The 21129-nt window shown below is 48.7% G+C and overlaps 1 protein-coding gene across 2 annotated transcripts; it reads right to left on the bottom strand.

The window, feature by feature from the left end:
* Positions 1-1524: 1524 nt before the first annotated feature.
* On the bottom strand, positions 1525-21040 carry IPO9 (importin 9). 2 transcript variants are annotated; one of them, XM_085210652.1, is made up of 24 exons: positions 20783-21040; positions 18702-18763; positions 18093-18179; positions 17371-17572; positions 16895-16983; positions 16513-16644; positions 16026-16145; positions 14892-14992; positions 13991-14049; positions 13333-13484; positions 12573-12671; positions 12335-12441; positions 11489-11628; positions 10936-11095; positions 10199-10425; positions 9830-9978; positions 8793-8921; positions 7916-8191; positions 6139-6305; positions 4862-4995; positions 4453-4572; positions 3835-3936; positions 3019-3095; positions 1525-2626 (listed from the first exon to the last, which is right to left on the bottom strand). In XM_085210652.1, exons 1-24 carry the CDS (start codon positions 20946-20948, stop codon positions 2516-2518), a joined length of 3168 nt encoding a protein of 1055 aa, XP_085066778.1. In that variant the 5' UTR covers positions 20949-21040; the 3' UTR covers positions 1525-2515. The 2 variants fall into 2 exon arrangements, with proteins under 2 accessions (XP_085066778.1, XP_085066779.1); XM_085210653.1 differs by having other exon boundaries at positions 16558-16644; positions 20783-21039.
* Between the last annotated feature and the right edge of the window lie 89 nt (positions 21041-21129).

Genomic DNA, 21129 nt, shown 5'->3' with positions numbered 1-21129 from the left:
CGGTTTCGTCCGTTAAAAGCTTTTATTCACTGATACAAAAAACCCAAAAAACTAAAGAACAACCAAGAACAGCACTCGTGAGTACGCGTAAAGTCCCCTCGCAGCCACAGTCCGAGCCGCCACCCCGCAGCTGCGCTGAGCAAACCAACGTCGCCCGACCGCCACCGCTTTACCCAAACGCCGCCCCGCACTGCTCTGCCCGCGCACCCCGCACCCAACGCACCGCGCTCCGCCCCTGCCGCACATCGCGCCGTGAGCCGCGGCCCCGCCGGGGGCGGGAGGAAGCAGCACAGAGGCCTGGGCTCCTCGCTGCGGACAGGGGATGGGACCGGCAGCACCGCGCTGCTCCCATTTCTCATCCCGCTTCACGCGCCCAAAGGACGCGGGAGCGCAGCCAGCAGCATCCCGGCGCTCGGAGCCCCAGCAGCTCCGTTCGGCCCTCGACCAGACCCAGACGAGGCCGCCTGGGTTTGAACCGCCCCCGGATGTCAGAAATGCCTGGAGCCGCTCGGCTCCGAGGACGGAAGGACGGACCGACGGCTGCTTTTGTGCCCTGCTGCCAACACGGCAAACTTCCCAAGGCTCCTTTCTCCCCCATTTTCTAACTGGAAATGAAGTCTGCACCGGCTCTGCTGACGCCGCTCGTTGGGGAACGCCAGCTAACCAAGATGGCCCCACCTCTCCCAGCGCCGTGATCAGTGAGCAGCCATCCGTTCCTGCTGGGAGGCCCCGGGATGGCGCCGTTAGGGTGACGGTCCTTCCCACTGAAAGCTGAGAGACACACAAACATCTCAAACAAAATCCCATCCAACAAGAAAAACGTTAAGGTAGGAGACAGAGCCACACCATTCCCCCACAGGGAAAGCCAGGGCACAGGGTTGCGTCCTTGCACACCAGAGGATGCACAGGGAAGGGAAGATACCACAAATAACGGCATGAAGCTCTGATCAGAACTTACACCTCACCAGACAACAGCGAACCCAGGCAAAGCCACACAAGAGCCAGTCCCTCAGGTTCTGCTCCTCGCAGAGCTGTTTGCACAGAAGCACCGAGGGCTCACACTGCTGGAGCTGCAGGGCTGCCAGCTCTGCCTGCTCTCATTCAAGCACTGCAGCACCGAGTTATTGCCCCGCAGCCCTGAACACGTTGTGCCATCTTTGTCTGCTGAGGAGTTCATTTGTCACCCCCTCCTGGTAAAACCTGGAAGGCTGCGCTCTAAATCAGACCAGAACGATACACGATTGCTCCTTGGAGGTTTTTAGATACAACTCAAAGCTATCATTCCACGGAGGAACAGCAATACCTTTCTTAAGAAAGGAACCTCTATAATGGGTCAGCCTTTTCCTTTAAGCAGATGCACCCATTACAGGATTCCCTTTCTGTTCAGACGACTCCTGTGTAACACCCTAGCATCCTCAGGCAGCACACATGGGAGGTTTCCTAGGGAGAAATACACCTGAAAAAGTGACTTTGGAAACGAGTGCCATTTCCTTTTATGTCTGTTTTACAAGAAGGATACTGATGTACATTTCAATAGTTTTATTTTCATCTTCCCCAAGGGGGAACCAAAGGCAGAGAGGTGTTGTGAGATACATCACGCCGTTCTTACGGGTAAATCAGTTTGCAAACGTTATTTTACCACCCTATAAAAATACACACAGGAGTGTGAAGGAAGCAAAGTAGTTCAGAGTGGCTGTCATGGAGCACAGCTGTTAAACACAATTGGTTTTCTTCCCCCGAAATGGTGGCTCTTTGTGCTCCATAAATCCGACGCCTTCAGCAGCCACGTGGCACAGGAACAGAACAGTGGTAGCTCCCCTCAGCACGTGCACACCAAAGCATTGCTACAGAACTGCTCCCGTGGGACCAGGAGTAAATGTGAGCAACAAAGCCCCGTCCACAACAGGAAAGAAGATATGCTCTGGTTTATTGTCTCAGCTTCCCATCCAGACTCCTGCAAACAGGTTCTATGCCGTTCAGGCATCTCTGATAAGAGTCCACGGTTCTATAAAAAGAAGTCACACTGTGAGATGGAGATATTTACCCTGTGTGTGTAACGAAGAGGAACAACCTTCCAAATTTCTTGAGATACGTCCAAGCAATCTGTGAGTGACCCAATTCTTTCTCAGTCCGGCTGTGCTGTGTGGAGCTCAGTTAAGTGCCTCTTCACAGGCAGAGACAGTTTGCTTTTAAAAACATTAAGGACACATTTTTCTTTTTTTTTCTTTTTTTTTTTTTTTTTTTAAGAACTTCCTGGAAAGTTACTGTGGAAAATGAAAGTGCTCCCATGGTGAGACCAATGTGCAAAGCTCAACAGACTTCTGTCTTTGCTGCTTTCTGAGTATTCCTTCCCTTAGCAGATTTGTTAAGATGAGGCTCAATACGTCGCCACGAGGCCATCATCCACCTCTAACAAGCAGGTGGGCACCAGAGAATGTTTTATGTTTAATCATAAAACATGGAATAAGCCAAGAAACATGGTTCAGATATGATCAGTGTGCTCTCTTGGGTGGGTTTATATGCCAATGGCCTGCAGCACTCGCTTTTCATTCTCATTGAGATGGTCTGAAAACATGGCATAGCAGGGCTGCTGTGCAAACTGACACAGGAATTCAGTGAGATACGCCTGCAAGGGAGACAGAGAGCAGAAGTCAGCATCACCTCCTGGGAAATCCTGCTTCTATCCTGCAGCAAGACATAAAGGTGAGCACACCCCAAGTAACACACAGGGACTGCGGGGAGGAGCGACGCAGCAGGAGGGGGCACAGAGGGGAAAGGCTCAGGGGGAGCTCACAAGGAGGAACAAAGTATGGCACAGGGCAGTGACAGGGAATTACGTGAGCTCCAATCTCCACCCTGCTTCTGATTTCAGCAAAAAGCTGCGAAGCTCATGGATAGAAGTCTCACCTCCCTCTGTCTGAGAAAGTTCTGCTCATTCACAAGTTATAGATACAGTAAGGAAAACCAGCTCCAGGCATTATTTGATTAAAATGAAAAAACCTCATTCCAGAGCATCACCTGGAGATCTATTTGGTAAAGAGGGTCCTTTAATGCATCCGGGTCATCCTCTTCATCATCTTCATAGTAATCCTCATCTGTCAGAGGCAAGGCAGCACGTTTTAACAACAAACAGAGCAAAACATCTCAGGGAGTGTTGTTCTATTGGACTCTTGTTGAAACACAACAACCCACAGGTAGCTTCAGTGCTGCTGTGCAAGCAGTTCTGTATCCAGCATGTCTGCTCCTGAACTTCCGTGGTTAGAAACAAAACTGCACTCTGGTACATGAAGGGTCAAAGCAGGAGTCCCAGGGAACACAGGGCTGAGATGAGCATACATGGGATGCCGGGTGAGCAAGTCTGCAATGTGCACCATTATCTCAGCCCTGATCTTATGTCAGGGTGTCACACTTCCAGTTCTGTGCTAAGTAAGCCGTCTCCCTTACCGTGTCAGCCTGTAAGGTTCTCTTTCCTAAGACTGTATGCAAACTGGAGAGGAAAGGAAGAACATTATACGTGCTCCATTTTCTTTATGCAGCACTTCTTTTTCAAGACCACTCCACAAGCAAGTTCACCCACTGCTATGACACTGCCATTCCCAGGTCACACCTACACCTCTGACACCAACTTTAGGAGGAACACCTCCCTGTACCTCACAGCAGCACGAAGCCTGCAGAGCATTCAAAACTCTCCTGTTTGAAACAAAACCCCACTGTGACACTTCCTTCCCTTTGCCTCTCATCTTTGTTGCACTGCTGTCAAGGAAAGAAAACTCAGACTAGAATGTCATCCACTCTGTTTTATCTCCATGTAAGCACTAAAAAGCTGTGACTTACCATACTTGTTTGTGGAAAGAATATCTGATAAGAACTGTCCTGCTAAGCCTTCATCTTCATCCTCATCCTCTTCCTGGTCCTCCCACATATCGTTCGAATCATCTGTTCAGAAAACAAACATTTCTAGACATAAACAGCACCCAGGATGTCCAGCCTGCCAGTGGTATGCAGAGGCTGAACAGTTGTTGTGCAGAAAGCCTTGCTCTGCAGGGGCAAAGGGAGACACCTGCAGCCACCACTGTCCCTCAGGAGGAAGAAACCAGACACACCAAAGCAAGGGTAATTCTCTGGTGTACAGTCAGATCCTGACTTCCAGATCCAAGGCCACGTGTAAGATCATCATTTCCGATAATTTCCAGGTATAAGAAGACACCATAGTGACTCACCCTCTGAATTACTATTTAAACCTTTGTTTAACTACATGCACCACCTCACTGCAGGGGAGTCTAGACTCGACTACGTGCCATTTAAGTATCCCTTCCAACTCCAAAGATTCCATGGTTCTAATTACAGGTGTAATAGTTATTACTGCCAGTTTCTTATTACTATAAATGCTTCTGAAGAGATTACAGAGTAGATTTGAGCCATTCAAGAGGAAAATCGATCCCAGTGTTTCACCTTGACTCCAATCTGCAGTGGTCTGTCGAGATGCGTTCGCTTCCATTGCATTCGAGAGTTCGTTTATTATTAATTTTAAGATTTTTACTAACAAAGGAATGTTTGTCCAGCGTTCAGGATCTGTAAGAGAAGAAAAAGATACATTCATACTGCTCTTCATGAAAAGCTGTTTGTCCCTAATTACAGACAGAAAGATCCTATCAAGTTAATTTAGGTGCTCAAAAGTTAGCAATTACCGTTGGACCAGGCAATATCTGAGCTGTTCGTGTGCACCAACACACATACATATCACATGATGCACCTTTTCTGGGGAATACCTCCCACAGCTTTGCATGATCTGGTACATCAGACCTTTCATAGCATCCACTAACAGAAAAAAAAAAGCTAAAGCAGCAAAATCATAGCTTACTTTTGGCCGATTTTGATCGTGTCCGTATTCCCTCATCCATATTAAATATTTCTTCTCCCTTTACCCTGATGTCCTGAAGCCGTTTGTCATCCGTGTTGATGCCGTACTGCAGCAGTTTGCACAGAGCTACTGAGCTGGGGAGCAGAGATTGGGACAATTAGGGATGGGATTCCCCTGCACCGCCCGGCTCACCCAGCAGGATGGACGTGGGGAACGTCCCCAGGCAGCCACCAGGTGCCCCTTCTGATCCACTGCCACCAAGAACAAGCAGTGCAGTGCTCTCCAGTTTCTCCTGTTTTACACTGAGATGTGAAACAGCCACTTCTTCAACCCACCATCCTCGGGGACGGGGACTGAGGAACACAGCAGGGTTATCTGGTGTAGGTTACTCAGTTTACTCAGTGGGAGCTCTTTGTTTTCCTTCTACTAACTTCCATTTCCCCAGGTCTGAACAGCAGGTTCTTCTGCAAAGGCATTCCTTCTCTTCATTACTCAGAAAACATCCAGCAATTCCTAATGCACCGCGAGCTCCTTTGCTGTAAATAACCCCAAATGGGGGCCTAAAACAGAGCACAGCGCTGCCAAATCACCTGCACACAAACCACTGTAATGCTGGATGATACAGAAACAGAGCTGTGCAAAGACTTCACAATTCCCCCTCTGTCATCTGCAGTGCTGGCTGCCCCCACGGCCTCAGAGCACCCTGCAGAGCTCTCAGCTCACCCAAAATGGGAGGAATCACTGCTGAGCAACACAACAGAGCAAGCACGACTGCCAACAGTGCTGAGTCCGACCGCCTCCACCGTTCTGACATTTCTCTCTTAAACATGCTGCTTCTCATTTACTTCTCGGACTCGTTAAATCAATGAGAAATCATCAAATTCTCTTAGGAAACCCTCTACAGTGCCCCGACCTTCTACTGCAGCTTTTAATGAGAATTTCACGTCCAGAAACAATTCTCATCCTGCTCACAAGGCTGCAATGTCACAACCAGTCCCCTGCTCACTTGAGCCACCCCTTCCCACCTGGGTGCCCCAGTTCCAGCACAGAACACCGGGCAGCAATAGCAGCACTCAGAGGAACATCAGGGATTGCTCCAATTGCCACAGCTCTCCTGAGCTGAACTGACAGCACAGGAAAATAATTCATTTTGCCCAATGTGGGTGCAGCACTACAAGTGTGAACCAGCTCCCCCTTCCCTCACACACAGCATGTTTAATTGCAAGAGGACGATCAGCCAGCTGCCATTAAGGCACGGGTGCAGCAGAGCATCCTACCTGACTTTGCCTTCATACTGCCCATAGAACAGGTGCTGCCTGCTCATCCATTCAGCCATCACAAACTCCAGGGCAGGCTTGCCTGTTGGTCCAGGGAGACTGCACAGGAACTCAAGGAGTGGTTCCAGTTGTGAGTGAACCAAATGAGCAAACACCATGATCAAGGACTGCCAGGGAAGAAAAGGAAACATGAACTGTACATTATTTAGTAGCTGAAAATGTTTTATCAAATATTCAAGAAATGGAGTGCCCTGTAGGAATGGAGATGGTGCTTACCGACCCCAAGAGGAAAAGAAAATAAAACCATCTGCAAGATACAGTGTGCTACAAAAGCAGGAAAGGATACTGCTACCATCAGAAGCAATATTTAACCCACAAAAAAAAGTCAGGAATCCATCTGCTCACACCCATGCCTCAAATCAGCAAATCTTCCTAATGCAGAGATTAAAAAACTATTGAAAAAAAAAATAAAAATGAGAGGCTGCAGTGGCTTCTGACCACCAGAAACATCACATGGCAAAGGCAGGTAGTGCAGGTACCCACGTCTGCTCACTGGTCCAATGCTGAACACACAGCCCTGTGCACAAAGAGCTCGGAATGCTCACCATGCTAAGGCACAGAAGTTGCTTGTCCACAGCCATATTCTCCACCCCAGGGGATTCCATCACCAGCATGTCTCCCAGCCATCACACCATAATGCAGCAGCACTCCTCCTGCTCTGAATTTTAAACTGCAAACTTTAGGAAGGTATTTACAAGACAGAGATTTACAGTCCTGCCCCTGCAGACCAGGACCAAACGTCAGCCCCTGAGCTGAGGGCATCTCCAGGGGCTTCTCCAGGGCCAAGCTGACCTACTGCAGGGACTCATCTCAGGCTAAGACAGAGAAGAAATTCAACATCACTGGGCGCTTGTTCTCTTCCACAGCTGCAGGGGCTTCATGTGACTAGTTCAGATTTAAGCCTCTGCATCTTTTAAATCCCAAAATAGCCAAAGCAAGAGCCATTTTGCATAGCTGTGAATGAACAGTGTTTCCAAGGGGGAAAAACTAAAAAAAAAAAATCAAGGCCTGGAGATGAACTCTGTGCTGATATTTGAGCGGCCCTCATGACTCACTGTGTACTGGTTTGGAAAAACGCACCATTACAAATCAGAGATACCCGAGATAAAAGGGTCAGAACAGAGGAGTCTCAGCCAAGTTCCTCACCGAGGGCAGAGGCGGGTCCTGGCAGCACAGTGCCTTCCCACAGCTGCTGCTCAGGAAGCAGGGCAGGCAGCAGCAGATGCTGAACTTTAAGGGCACATACAAGAAAGAGAATTAACACTACCGGGATAAAATTATTCTACAAACCAGGCCACTAAAGGAGACCAGGGCCAGAGCAGACTGTGATACTCTCATCTGACCTCTGTCCTGATGCAGGCCAACTGCACGCCCCATCTCCTAAAGCTCACCTGGTCTCAGCTCCAAGCTATTCACACACACTCAAAGCACGCCCTTGCCACAACACCCCTAACAAAGGTGCTCTCTGAAGGTTCAGTCCTTGCAAGCAAAAGGTCATGAGACTATTTAAGGTGCATTAAAGCTTACCCAACAAGAGCCTGGTTTACCTGGTAATCCAGACAACGCTGGATGAACAGAGCAGGCCATTTCCTGACTACTTCACAGGGTCTGCAGAACCTCCAAGTGCATAACCCATAAACAATCAGGCACACACTTTTATTTTTAATCTGACAGTGTCTTTTCCCAACACTTCTTCTCACCCTCCTGGGCTGCTCACCTGCATTACACTGAGCGTCTCTGCTTGTTGCATTTTACTCAGGATGGCTCTGAGAATCTGGTCCAAGTTCTCTCCCAGCTCACTCCCTGCTTTGGAAATTAAAGTGGAGACCAGCCTGCCCACAAAGGCAGCGGTGAACTCTGAGGTCCTCGGATCCAGAAGCTGGCTCACCACCTGCATCACGTACCACAACCCATTGTGGCCTTGCTCATCATGCCACTGTGCAATCTGCTCCAAAGCCACTGAGACGTACGCACGCAGACACTCACCACCATTCTGTAAGAGAAAGATAATCTTTAGAATTTCCCTTTCCAAAGCCATCAGCAGGTAGCAGCAAAACTGCTAACAGGCACAGCTCAGATCAGCACTACCCCTGTGAGCTGAATCCTTGCTCTCCCTCCACTCAGTATGTGAACCAAGCAAAAAAAGTTTATCTTCCCCTTCCCACTTAAATGTGCACACGAGAAAACGGCAAGAAGCAAGATGCAGGAGGCTCTGCTTCCTCATGCCTGAGAGCATTCCTTGCAGACAGCCTCTGTCATTCCTAGATGTCATGAGTATTATTAAAGGGGAAGAAAAGCAGTGAGGTTTTACGTGCTCCAGAGCACTAACAGAAAAAAAACAAACAGGTCAAGGCTGCCACTCTATTCACCCTGATCCTCCAAATTACAGAATGATCTCAGCAGAAATCATTGCAGGTCCCTGAACAGCAATGCTTTAATGACAGAGTGGAGGCAGTGGAGCTCCCGAGGAGCTATGATATAGCTACTGGCAAGAAAAGCCTGAGCTCCTTCGAAGGCTTTGCCAACTGTCTCATTTGGTCACTTCTCTCAAACTCTCCTGGCCCTGCAGCTCTTACCACTCCCTCCAGTGTTACCTGCATGGTAGCATTGTCATCTGTGTTCAGGCTGCACTGAGCCACTGCAGGGAATGCTTGGCAGATCAGGAGCTGAGACAGAGGAGGTTTGGTGTTCCTCACAACTGTGGTTAATATATCAATAGAAGTCTGAAAGGAAACCACAAACAAAAGCACTGTTACAACAGCAGCCACAGTACACAAGTCAGCATTGCAAGGACTACAGTCATGAGCAGGAGAGATGTGGCCCAGTACCACCATCACACCTTGATGTTATGCACAGCAATATTTCATTTATTTTAAAAGTCACGCATCCAGAGCCACTGAAATTGCCATGGACACACGGTGCTGTGCACGGCGAAGTTCCCAAGGCAGTTCAAACATTAGGAGCGGTGTAAGACCCCTCAATGTGGCAAACAGCTCCACAGGGATGTACATTATCCTGCCAGTGATCAGTGCAACCAGAGAACTGTTCTGGCTGACTTGTTCCAGCTTATCTTGATCTGTATTTATTTTAATCACCTACTAGTGATTGTTACAGCAATACTGATCAATATGCAGATTATAAACATTTTTATTAAGATATTTATGGGCTTAATTTCATACAATCATTCTGTGGAGTCAATGCCCGATCTTTTCTAAGCGGACTTTTTAGAGAAACAACAAATGTTACAGTTTATCTCCAGCAATTTATACGTGTGACATATAAATCAGGAAAAAAACTCAGAAAAAACCACAAGGAATAGTTATGTATTCTGCTGGAGAACACAACACCACATAGCAGTGACTGTCACTGGTGAAACTTGATTATGCCACAGCAGAACAGCTGGGGATATCCTGCAGGGAGTGAGGAAGTCCACAGAGCACATTACTTTTGGAAACATCTCTCTCCACCTGCATTTTGTCTTCTCTCCATACAGACAAATCTACCAAACACTGAAGTCATTGTTCAAAAGCATTTTAAAGCAATTTTCCTACTCATTGCAGAGCAGCCATCTGTTATGTTAAAGAACAGGGAATCAGCCCCAGCTCAGACCAGGTACCACTACAGCACTTACTGCACAAAGCCCTGCTGGGATCTTGTCAGCAGGGGCCTGCATGATGCTGACGAGAGTTGGTATTAGCCTCATCTGCATTGGACCCTGGCAGGCTTCTATCTGAGCTAGCTCCTTAAAAATATCTTGGGCAAGAGAAGCAACAACTGGATCTGGAGAGAGAAAGCACCATTTACTAAAACACACTAACAAACATCTCAATTTTTGTTAGCACTACTTCAAACTGTCGAAGCAGTACTTTCCCTTCTAGTTTTACAGTATGAATCAACGTTCATTCAATTCTGATTTATTACAGGTTCAGCACAGTCATAATCCTGATCAGGATCCATTAGCAAAACCAACCGTGCTCGACAGCGTGACCTGGACACACACCATTGCTGTACTTCAGAAAGATGGCGATGGTGAAGGGGCAGATCTTGTTCTCCACACTTGCTGTAAAAGCTGGGTCCACTGTGCAGACAATGCACAATGTTTCCATCACCAGGTTGAGCACCTCTGAGCTGAACTGCGTTGCCAAATGGATCAGACCATCAAGGATGCTGGGAAGGAAAGGCTGCAACACATGGGTGCTCTCAGAGATCTTCAGCTGGTCACAGTAGCTAGACATGATACAAAATGCACACAGAAGGTACTGAAGTGTTTTATATACGTATCACTGGATTATACAGAAATGGATATTTCATCCCCCCTTCTTCTGTTAATTGACTCCTCTAGCACTTCTCCCCATCATTACACTTCTTCCTTGATCTCTCAACTTTATTATTGCCCTGATCTGTCCCACAAGGGCACATTCTGTGAGAGTCATACTTGTGTCTGCACAGCACTAACCATGGTTTCATTTCCATGCTTGTCACCACCATCTATTTCTGCTTCTATTTGGGACTCTATCTATTATAACATTGTGCTGTACATAACCTTGAACCTCAATTTCTTATTCCTCATCAGTTACTCTGCTTCGAACCTGCTCACTTAAACTTCTTACACTGATACTTAATTCATTCCATGCCATTACTTCCACAGTCTGTACAGAAATATTACATTTTGATGTACAAGCTTTAAAAATGCAATTTCTAACACAGATCCCTGAGGTTTGGAGTATCTTTGCTTACCCCCAGATAGCTCTGACTGCAGAGATTCGGACAGAAGGCGGCTGGGTTTCATGCAGACCACTGACTGTGGCTTGCAGGAACTGCTGGATGAGCTCTGGGGACATGGCCACTGTGAAACGGCTGGCGGCCCAGAGGGCCCGGCCCAGGAGAAAAGGGGACACTAAAACAAAGCAGGACAAACAGAGTGAGTTTCATGAATTTCAAGTCAGAGCTGCTTCCGTCCGTCACTCAGAGTTTTGCCATCCCAGCAGGAAAGTCGTTAAATGATAAATAATTTCTCAAAGTTTCATTATTTGCAAGGACTTTTAAGTCAACTTCTCTGACCTCCCCGCATGCTGATGTACCACAAAAGCACACAGAGCTCCCAGTAACAGGATCTTCCTCACCATCAGTACTATTTGGGTTCTGCTGCGACCAGCATCAGCCTCACCTTAAAGAAAACGGGATGCTGGCACTGCATGGCAGCAGGTGCACACCAGACACTTGCACTTGTAAGAAGTTTCCAAGCTCTGGCACTCAGCAGCATCTCGACCAACAGCCAGGGCTGGCATACCTGAAAGGTTGAGGTCTGCAAGAACAACGTTGGTCAGGAAGCCGTGCATATCAAAATGTATTCGGCCGTTCTTCACACTGTCTGTAATAATGGACTTCACAGAGCCCAGGGCCAGCATACAAGCTTCGTGTATTTTCCACCTGTAGAAGAATCCAGATGCTTTTAGGCTTTTCTGCCCACCATCACCCCGATAAATAAACCAAGAATTTGAAGGAAAACCATTCCGATCTTTTTCTCTAAGCTGACACAATTACCTACTTGATCCCAAAGCAGAAACAAATGAACATTCACAGAACTCTGCAATGTGGGGACTCGGAATCTCAGCCAGGACAGGCAGAATTCTCAATCCCTTTTCACACTTTGGGTTAAAAAAAAAAAAATGCTGCTGCTTGTACCACTTTTCCCCCTCCAGAATAAATAAATAAATAAAGACTTTGTTCTGAAGGATTAAAGGACTTGTTCTGCAGTCTCCAACTGTCTCAGTTGATTATTCTATGTGTAGAATAGACATATGATGAGATGCCTGAAATTCTGAGCCCACTTAACTGAGCACAAAGAGAAGGTTCTGCCAGTGTCTCTTTGGATACAACAAACAACACAACGACATGCTTTAACTGTCAGTCAGGGCAGAGAAGGAAGGAGCCTGGGACAGACACCTGGTGAAGGGTTTCCACAGGAAGGTTTCTGCATCTTGAGAAATACCCTTCTCTCTTTTCCTTCTCCTGATCAGTTCTCAGATTTCATCCTTGCCCATCAGCAGCAGTGCCACAAAAACTTGATTGACTTGTGTTGCCCTCAGTGCTACAGAACCCATTGCTGCAGCTCCTGGCTGTCCCATCTCCTCACCAGTGCTCAGCACCACTGTTCTTGGCCTGCTCAGCTTCCTGTAGGTGCCTCGTAGCTGCTGCAGCCAAAGCACTTGCACTCTCATTCTGGAAATCGGCAGCCACAGCCTGTGCAGAAGGAAATAATCATGTTTAGTTGTAGACTTTTAAAGGTGGGCCTTTCTTCAAACGCTCAAAATGAAGCTCAATGTATCGTTCTCATTCTTTGGTTGCTTCTAAACATGGAATATTTTTCATACCAGCAACAGATCTTGAGCAGCAATCCTCACTGTGTAGGAAAAAGTATCATCATCTTCATCCTCCACAAACTGCTGGGGATTTGCAGTCCAAACCTTTATCTGAAACAGAAAGACAAGAAGGACAGGGAGGATAACAATGATGATTCTTCCATGCTGTCGCAATAATCTTTGAAAAGAAGAGGCCCTCTCTGTTCTGAGCCCATCTTGCTCCTCTGCCCCTCATTTGAAATCAGTTTCACAAACTCATGACTGAGCTGAAATCAATGCTACACAACTTTATTTATAGATGAGAAATGGGAGAAGCAGATGAAGCTTTAACAGCACGTCTGTTTTTATGCATGCCTACCTAAACAAGACAAACAGAAGATGGCTTTCAGGCTTGGGAGACCTGGAAGCACAAAGAATAACCATAAAAACTATGTTACACCACTTGCACAATCCTTTCCCTATCACTGTGGTGTGGCTATCCATTTCAGTTTGGTAACCTCCATTTTCACAACACATTCCTTCACTGTTGCACACATGGTACTACTGATAGGAGCACTTGGATGCCACAATAAATTGGTGGAACAGCACAGAACCATGAAGGTTGGAAATGACCTCTAAGGTCATCCAGCCCAACAAAACTGTCCACTAAACCACATCCCTAAGTAACCATGTTAGCTTACAGCAGCTCCCATGCACTGAAATACTTCCTAGGACGTTAATTCGTTTAAATCTCTTATCTCATTTGCTTCCTACACAAGACAAACTTGCTCACCTGCTCCTCTGTGATCTGCATGTAAAGAAGGATGTAGTAGATCAGCTCTGGCAAAGCCTTCTTCACTGTGCTCTTAAATTTGTTGTTTTCCAACAAGGCATGAACGAACTCAAATATGCTGAACACCAGATTTTCAAATCCCAACACTTCACCTTAAAGAAAGCAAAAAAAGGACCATGACTCCAGATGCTAACATACACAGAAGCATAAATGGGTGTCAGATATAATTACAGACTTCTAGGCTGTCTGATGGGGTAATGGTTGTTCTTGCTCCTGGACCAGCAAGGGCAGCAGCAGCCCTGGGAGGACTCTGACTTGATCACCTTCTGCTCTCTTCCCACATCACTGCACACCCCTCACTAAAATTTATCAAGCCCAAAATAAAATCTGTTTGGCTTTCTTTTGTCCCATCAGTTTTACCTCAAAATTGCTGCAAAACTCACTCCTTGAGTCGTTAGAAACCTTAAGTTATGCAGCTTCACTGATCACAGCCACATGAAACTTAGAACAGCATCCACCACTTCTTTCCAACACTGTAAATGTACATTAAGCATGAACTCCCAAGGTGTTTCTGCAACTGCTCTGACAACAGCAATATTTAGGTAAGTCCATTCCTCTTCAAAAGAGGACTCAGAAGTGCAGTTCAACAAGTTCTTACCATCGGAATCCACAGGATCCTCCACCTCTTCTGTATAATTTACTTCTGTTCTCACATAAGTAGAAGAAGTTAAGTAAACATGTATGTTTCTAAGATGCATCTAACAGGAATTAAAAATCCTTTCTTTCTTAGGAACATGGGTTACACACAGTGCTGTGTTTCAAACAGAAGATGAGCCCTGGGAACTCCTGCCCAGCTGCACAAACCACTTCTCCATCACCCGACAGCAACCCTGGACAACTCCATTCGCACACACCAAATCCTCCATGGAAACCCAAAGGTTCAGCCACACTACAGCTCTGCCGCAGTGAAACCACTCAGACTCAGCCTACCCAGGGCACAAGGAGCTCATTCTGCACCTCAGTGCTCCCAATGGTGAGGAGCCACAGCAGCACAAACCTGGAGCAGATGTGGAAGATCTGCCTTGTCAGCTTGCACGTACCATGGAAACTACCAGCAGAACATCTCTTTAACATTGCAGGTTGCCCAGCAAAGTAACGACTAACTGCTAACATTTAAAAGGCAAATTCAGCTTCAGCAGCAAACGTAACCAGTCATTATTGCTGCAGCAAGGGAAAAAGTAGGTTTTTCTCTGAAGTCTTTACATCACTATGAGGCATTGTTTGAAGAAAGCAGTTTTCACTGAAGAGCACCAGAGAGAACGCAGAGGTTGGCCACAGTTCTGCAGCCAGCACAGTGTGGGTGCTCCCATGGCTTATTGTAACTGACTCAGCCAAAGGAACTTCATGGAGCCCAACTGAAATACCCACAGAATCTCTACAGCAGATTCCTGCATTGCTGGTCATGGTCTCACACTCTTCAGCCACGTTCAAGTCCTTAGTGGGCACAAGATAGTTTGCCTTGTTCTACTCCAGTTAAAAGCATTCACTGCAAAGGATATAAGGCAGCACTTTCTGTAAGGGTGTTCCACACGATGGGCAGGATCTGCTGCATTGAGGACACCATGTGCTTCGGGTAGTTCTTCACCAGTGCTGTCACAGCCTGCAGGGACAAAGAGCAGCGAACAGAAGGGAAAGCAGGGAACACCACCAAAACCCAGCTCTTGGGCTGCACTTCCATTACCAATGGAAATAATCCCAAGTCCTACTGGGACTGCTCTCAAGAGATAGGGAAGAAAAAAGGCATCTTTCTCTTGTTTACTTCTCAGTACTTCGCTGAGAGGGAAAAAAAAAAAAAAAAAAAAAAAAAGATGGGATCTTGCAGCTGCTTGAAAATATATTACCGAAAATGTCTCTCTCCCATTGCCCCTGCACTTCAGGAGCTCCAGCCATCATCTTATCTGCAGACCAGGCTTAACCAATCCCTTGAGTTTTCTCATTTCTGCATTACAATGACTACAAAATGCACTTTCCTGGAAGGAAAGGCAATTTATAGATCTTACACTTGAATTCCTTTTGCCTTAGAAAATTGCTATCATTAGTTTAGAAGCTGTAAGTGACAAAACCCTGAGCACCCAGACAGAACACTGCTCCCCTCACACAGAGCTGCTACCATCCATCAATGGCTCCTACTGCTCTTACAGCACTGCACCCCTCACCGAGGAGAGGCAGCAGCAGGGGAGGCGATGGGAAGCAGTAACACAGTGCTGCTGCCTTGAACAGGACCACAAAAACCAGTTCCACAACACGGAACTTAACAGCTGCTCCTCTGAATACCACAACAGCATCCTCCTGCACCTTCCAGCATTTAACTTCTTGGCTCAGGAGCAAAGCTAATCGTTATGAAAAACTTTATGCTTGTTTACAATAACTGCATTATGGTTTTATTCAAAGAACACGGCTGTCCACCTTCACCCCAAACCTACAACCCAATAATGGAGCTCACCACACACAACTTCAGTGTAGGCACAATTCTGTATTTCAAGACTGCGTGGCACTGGGAGCCAGAAAGCTTCACAACTCATGGCACAGGCAGTGTCAGGAGAGGCAACACAGCCCTCGACTTTCTCTCCTTCCCAGCACACCTGGCAGTGTTTATGTATGTGGTCATTTCCTATCAGTATTAACCAACTTACTTTCAGGACTTCCATCTTAAATCCACTGTCTGATGTGGGTCCGTCAGGCATCTGCAGGGCCTGAACAAAAGCCTCTGTGAACTGCTGCACCACGGGGAATATCAGGACTTTGGCTGCACCCTGGTTAAAAATCAGTGCAGGCAGAGGTGAGTTCCAGGTAACAGATCTTTGTGTCTGACAGGAAAGCAAAGGGCCACCCTGTGCTCAGCCAAACAAGTGCTCCCCCCTGGCCACTGGAGGCTCCTCCAGGGATTTCCAAGCAAAGGAGGGGTCCTCATCTCCTCCCCAGGCTGATCCCCTCCCTCCAAGCTGTCCCTGCACGTCTGTTAAACTCAGTTATGGAAACCAAGCACAGCATCAAAACGTGCTCATAAACCAGGGAGCTGGCCACTCCGCGAGCAGGAAATTACAGCCACTCCTCCAGATTACACCTGGCCCTATGGAATTCTCCTATGTTTCATTTTCAGGTTACGATTTAGAGCCTCACTTCATTTCCATTCAATATGTGTTGTAGGGTAGGTTGAACTCTTGCCTTTTCCAGTTCCTCCATGTTACAGATCATATGGGCACAGGTAGTAAATATCTCCACTGCACGTGACCTCGTGCGAATACCATACACCTGTAAAACGACAGACAGGGATACCAGATGTTTTTAAGGGATTTTTTTTTCTGCTTTATTTGATTCCCTTTTATTTCATTATTGGTTTCAACATTTCAATTGAAACGTCAGCTGTCACGAATATCACAGCACAGAGGAAACACTTTAAGTCTTACCACGGTACAGTTCAACCTTCACATCTGCTGTTTCTTTGCTCCAAGAAACATTCCCACCAATGCAACTCAGTACCCATTTAAGAGTGAAGATATACCTCAGCCATCGTGAAGATTTTGTACATCTCTGGAAGAATAACAGGAGCAACATGTGGCATCTGTGTGTCCGTCACTTCCCGCGTAAACTCTGCAAAACAGAAAACAAGGGAACTTCTTAGAAGAAAACAAACCCATAACAACAACATAGAGAACGCTGGGAAATGAATTGCTTCGTGCTTGCCTAGACCAGTGCTGGCTGTCCTACCCGTGGCAATCCCTGAGGGACAGCAGAAATGTCATGCTGAAAATGGCAGATATCTGAGAGCAGGGAGTTACAAAGCTCCTGTGGGGCTGCAGCCCGCAGCACAGAGCCTGACACTGCGCTTCCTCAGCTCCCAGCAGCAACCAGCAGGCATCGTGCCCTGCAGAGCAGCAGCAGCCAGTCCTAGCTCAATTTGCAGTACAAAGGGACAGAATGCTCGGGTAAGGAAAAGCCTACAGCACCTCCTCGGGCAGCCTTGCTGTGTGCACGTACCTGTCAGCACTCTCATGGCTCCATGCACCACGTTCACATCTCCACTAACCAGCATCTCCATCAGGAGGTTGAAGAGCTCAGGCCAGGCTTCGGGCCAGTCCCAGTGGGCTATTGCTGACACTGCGTAGGCAACACTGGAGCGCACTTTGCTGATGGATTCCCTCAGCCCGTTGGGTAGGAGCTCTCTAATAGCAACTTTTGCCTGTAGAGAACCACAGCGTTTAGCAAAACACATCCCCAGTCGCAGGACAAGCTACTCAAAAGCAAGTTATGGCATCTGTGACCGTATCCTGACACAGCTTCAACGTCAGGTTTACAAAATGAATGCTCAGCAGACGACTAAGCCTGGCAGACTGCATTCTGTGTTTCTTTTTAGGGAAAGCTGCTGGGTGTGTTGTAATGTAGTGCTCTCCTCAGGCAAAGCCCTCAGGCAGGCACACAGCAACTGCCTTCCCCAGCTCAGAGCTGCAATGAGATAGGATGCAGATATGGATGAAGGACACCCTGGGCTCACTGATATAAATGCTGGTTCCAATGTCAGGCTTGTGTTTGCATTCTTTGTAAGGTCTGGGTGAAGGAGAACCAGGCACCCAGCCCAAAGGGACAGAAGGAAAAAGGGCAGCACTTCTGGGGCACCAGTCCCAAGACCGATTTCAGGGAACCAGTTAATATTCCTGATGGATAAAGCATCTTAAATCGGGAAACAAGAAGCAAAGCCTTACCCTCTCGGTGGTCTCTGGAGGTCTGAACTTTTCTGACTGAGAACACCAGTGAGTTTCCACATACTGTTTCAAAATGACGGATGCTAGCTGCATTAGAAGAGAGGTCACAAATTAGGAACAAATCTCACAACCACAGCACACTGCTTTTACTAAAATGCAAGTCTTTGTCAAAAGCCACAGCAGTAAAAAGCTGAACTGATGGCCACTCCTTGCACAGTGACAGCCTACGCAGCACTGACACAAGAAGGCTGCTATTTCTCACCTCTACAAGAGCACAAGGTATGGACCACATCGTAACCACAGAAACACAGAACCTAAACCTCTTTTTCAAGGAGAAAAACACCGACAGGAAAAGCTGTGGCAGAGGGAAGAGGACCTCTGCTGCTGGTGCCCACTGCACACAGCCAGCACCACGCAGCCCAGCAGCAGGCTGAGCAGGCCCAAAAGCACTGCTTTCAGGAAAGGAAAGCTCAGCACACCTGGATACGCTGAAGGAACAAGTGACAAACCTAAGGGAAAATGGAGGGACAAAAGAAAACCACCTCCGGCTCCCCCAGGACGCAGCAGGACGCCCCACAAACTGCAGTGCTGCCGTGGGTGTGAGCTCACCTGCCGGATGGCCAGCGCTCCCTGCGGGTCCACAGTCAGCTCTGCCAAATGGACACCAAACTCTGCAACACAAAATAAATGTTTGTATCAAAACTTTCATTCCCACACAGAGAAACTCACCAAGGTTTTTGGAGGAAGACACAATACCAACGGCGTGACTCATACGTGGGAAGGAGAAGACAATTCCAGTGCAGAGCTTCTCAAATGAATCACTGAGCATTCATTCTCCCCTGTGCTCCCTGCACAAACTTCATTTGTTGTCTCAGCATCTCACTTCTCTCTCTCACGGGTAAAAATGTTGCAACTCAGGTTAACAACAAGTTCACTCTGAGATGCACTTGGCCTAAACTCCCCTTAGCTGCAGCTGGAACTGTTCCTCCCTGGGTCAGGGCAGGGCTGGGGGTGTCCCAGTGCGTGGCAGGGAGTGGGACCGGATGGCCTTCAAGGGTCAGGGTTAGAACTCAAACCGTTCTGTGACTCCATGAATTTAATGGCTGCATGCCCTCGTTTTTACTGTCAGTGTTCTGTCTTTAAAACATGCTTAATGACAGCCATATTTCTCCTTTCTTTATAGCACTTTAGAGCACTCCTGATTCACGTGATCTACATTTCTTTCCCACAACAACATGGTGCTGGCAAACACAATGCTGCTCTTGCTCCTCCTCTTGGCATCTGCAAAGAGGATACAGCTCATTCCTCCCGTGCTCCTTGGCTCCCAACAGCACAAAGTAATGCAGATGAAGGGATCCCAGCAGGTCTCCAGCCCACCCTTGCACCAGTGCAGCGTCAGCAGGATCAAACCAGGTTGCTCAGAGTATTTTCTAGTCAGGTTTTGGCCCTTCCGCTAAAGCCTGGAATCAACAAAGCTTCTCTGGACAGCGTGCTCCAAAGCCTGGCAGTCCTCACCAAGGTCAGCAGCCCTGACCCACACAGCCTGAATCTCTCCCATCCCCTCCGGTTTGGTGCCACGTGCAGCTCCATGGGAGCAGCCTGGGGAGCCTTCCCCAGTGAAGGTGTTAAAGCACCCCACAGCAGAGCTGCAGCGTGCTGGGGAGGTCAGCAGCAAAGTGCTGGGTGAGCCCAGGATATCTGTAACGCAGTGATAAAGCGAACGTGTAGATGGCAGGGTTTGGACTCAGCGGTGCTCTCAGATCCTTCCCAACTCGTTTTATTCTGACTCCATTCCTCGCCCCTGGATTTCCTTTACTCACAAAGCACAGTCCTGCACATCCTAATCCCATACAGCACTGCCAGACCTGCACAGCTGCACCAGCACCATTAACTGCCCAACAGCCGTGGTGGCAACAAACACATCTCCGTGTGCTGCACCACAAATGGCTCAACGGGACATCGCACACAGACCAGGGCAGGGAGCCTTCCTGTCACACCGCCTGCCTTCCCTTCATCGCCTCGCGTCCACTGGGAGCAATCGCCGCACAGCCCCTGGGCAGGCACAGCCTCACGTCTTCCTTCTCTTTACCATAAGGCTCCTCTGAGCTCAAGTTCAGGAGCAGAGAGACCTTCAGGCACCACAAAGAACCCTTCAGAGTGGGAAAATCCTCCGAGAGGAGCGGCGAAGCGCCGGGAGCGCCTGCAGGGCCGGTGTGCAGCTCCATGCACAGCACTGCGGCTGTACGAACCAGCACAGAACCTTCACGGCTAAGGAGGCCGTGCAGACCCCGCTGTGCCCACAGCACTCTGCACAGCACTGCACAGGGCAGCACAGCACAACACAATACAGCACAGCACTGCACAGGGCAGCACAGCACTGCACAGCACTCTGCACAGGGCAGCACAGCACAACACTGCACAGGGCAGCACAGCACAACACAACACAATACAGCACAGCACTGCACAGGGCAGCACAGCACAACACAATACAGCCCAGCACAGCGCTGCCCCACGTGCAGACTCCCGCTGAGGCCCCGAGCGGCCCCGAGGGCTCCGGTGCGGCGGCTCCACCCCCGCGGCCCTGCCGGCTGCCCGCCGCCCTCCCGGCCGCGCAGCCCGGCCCCGACGCTCCCCGCGTTCCCCGGCGGCCCCGCAGCTCGGGCTCCCCGGTCGGCCCGGCGCTCACTCACCCTCCGTCACCTCCAGCACCTTCACCTGTTCCTCGGCGGCGGCGCGCACCGCCTGCACCGGGCACAGGATCCCCGTCAGCGTCTCCACCAGCGCCTCCTTCAGGCCCTGCGCCACCGGCCCCGGCCCGCCGCCCCCCGGCCCTCCCGCCGCCGCCGCTCCCGCCATCGCCTCCTCGCGCTCCGCTCCGCCGCCGCCGCTGCGCGCGGGATACGGGGCCGCCGCGCGCCAAACGCACGCACGTACGCGCTCCGCGTCGGGACGTTGCCCCGCGCAGCGCCCCCGGCGGCGGGGAGGACGAACGGCGGCGGGGCCGCCCCGTGCGAGCGATGGGCGGGGCCGCGAGCAG

This window comes from Meleagris gallopavo, chromosome 28 (genome assembly GCF_905368555.1).
Source record: "Meleagris gallopavo chromosome 28, MGAL_WU_HG_1.1, whole genome shotgun sequence".
Taxonomy (NCBI): Eukaryota; Metazoa; Chordata; class Aves; order Galliformes; family Phasianidae; genus Meleagris; species Meleagris gallopavo.
Note: the sequence above shows the minus strand (reverse complement) of the source record. Positions and strands in the feature narration are given on the sequence as shown.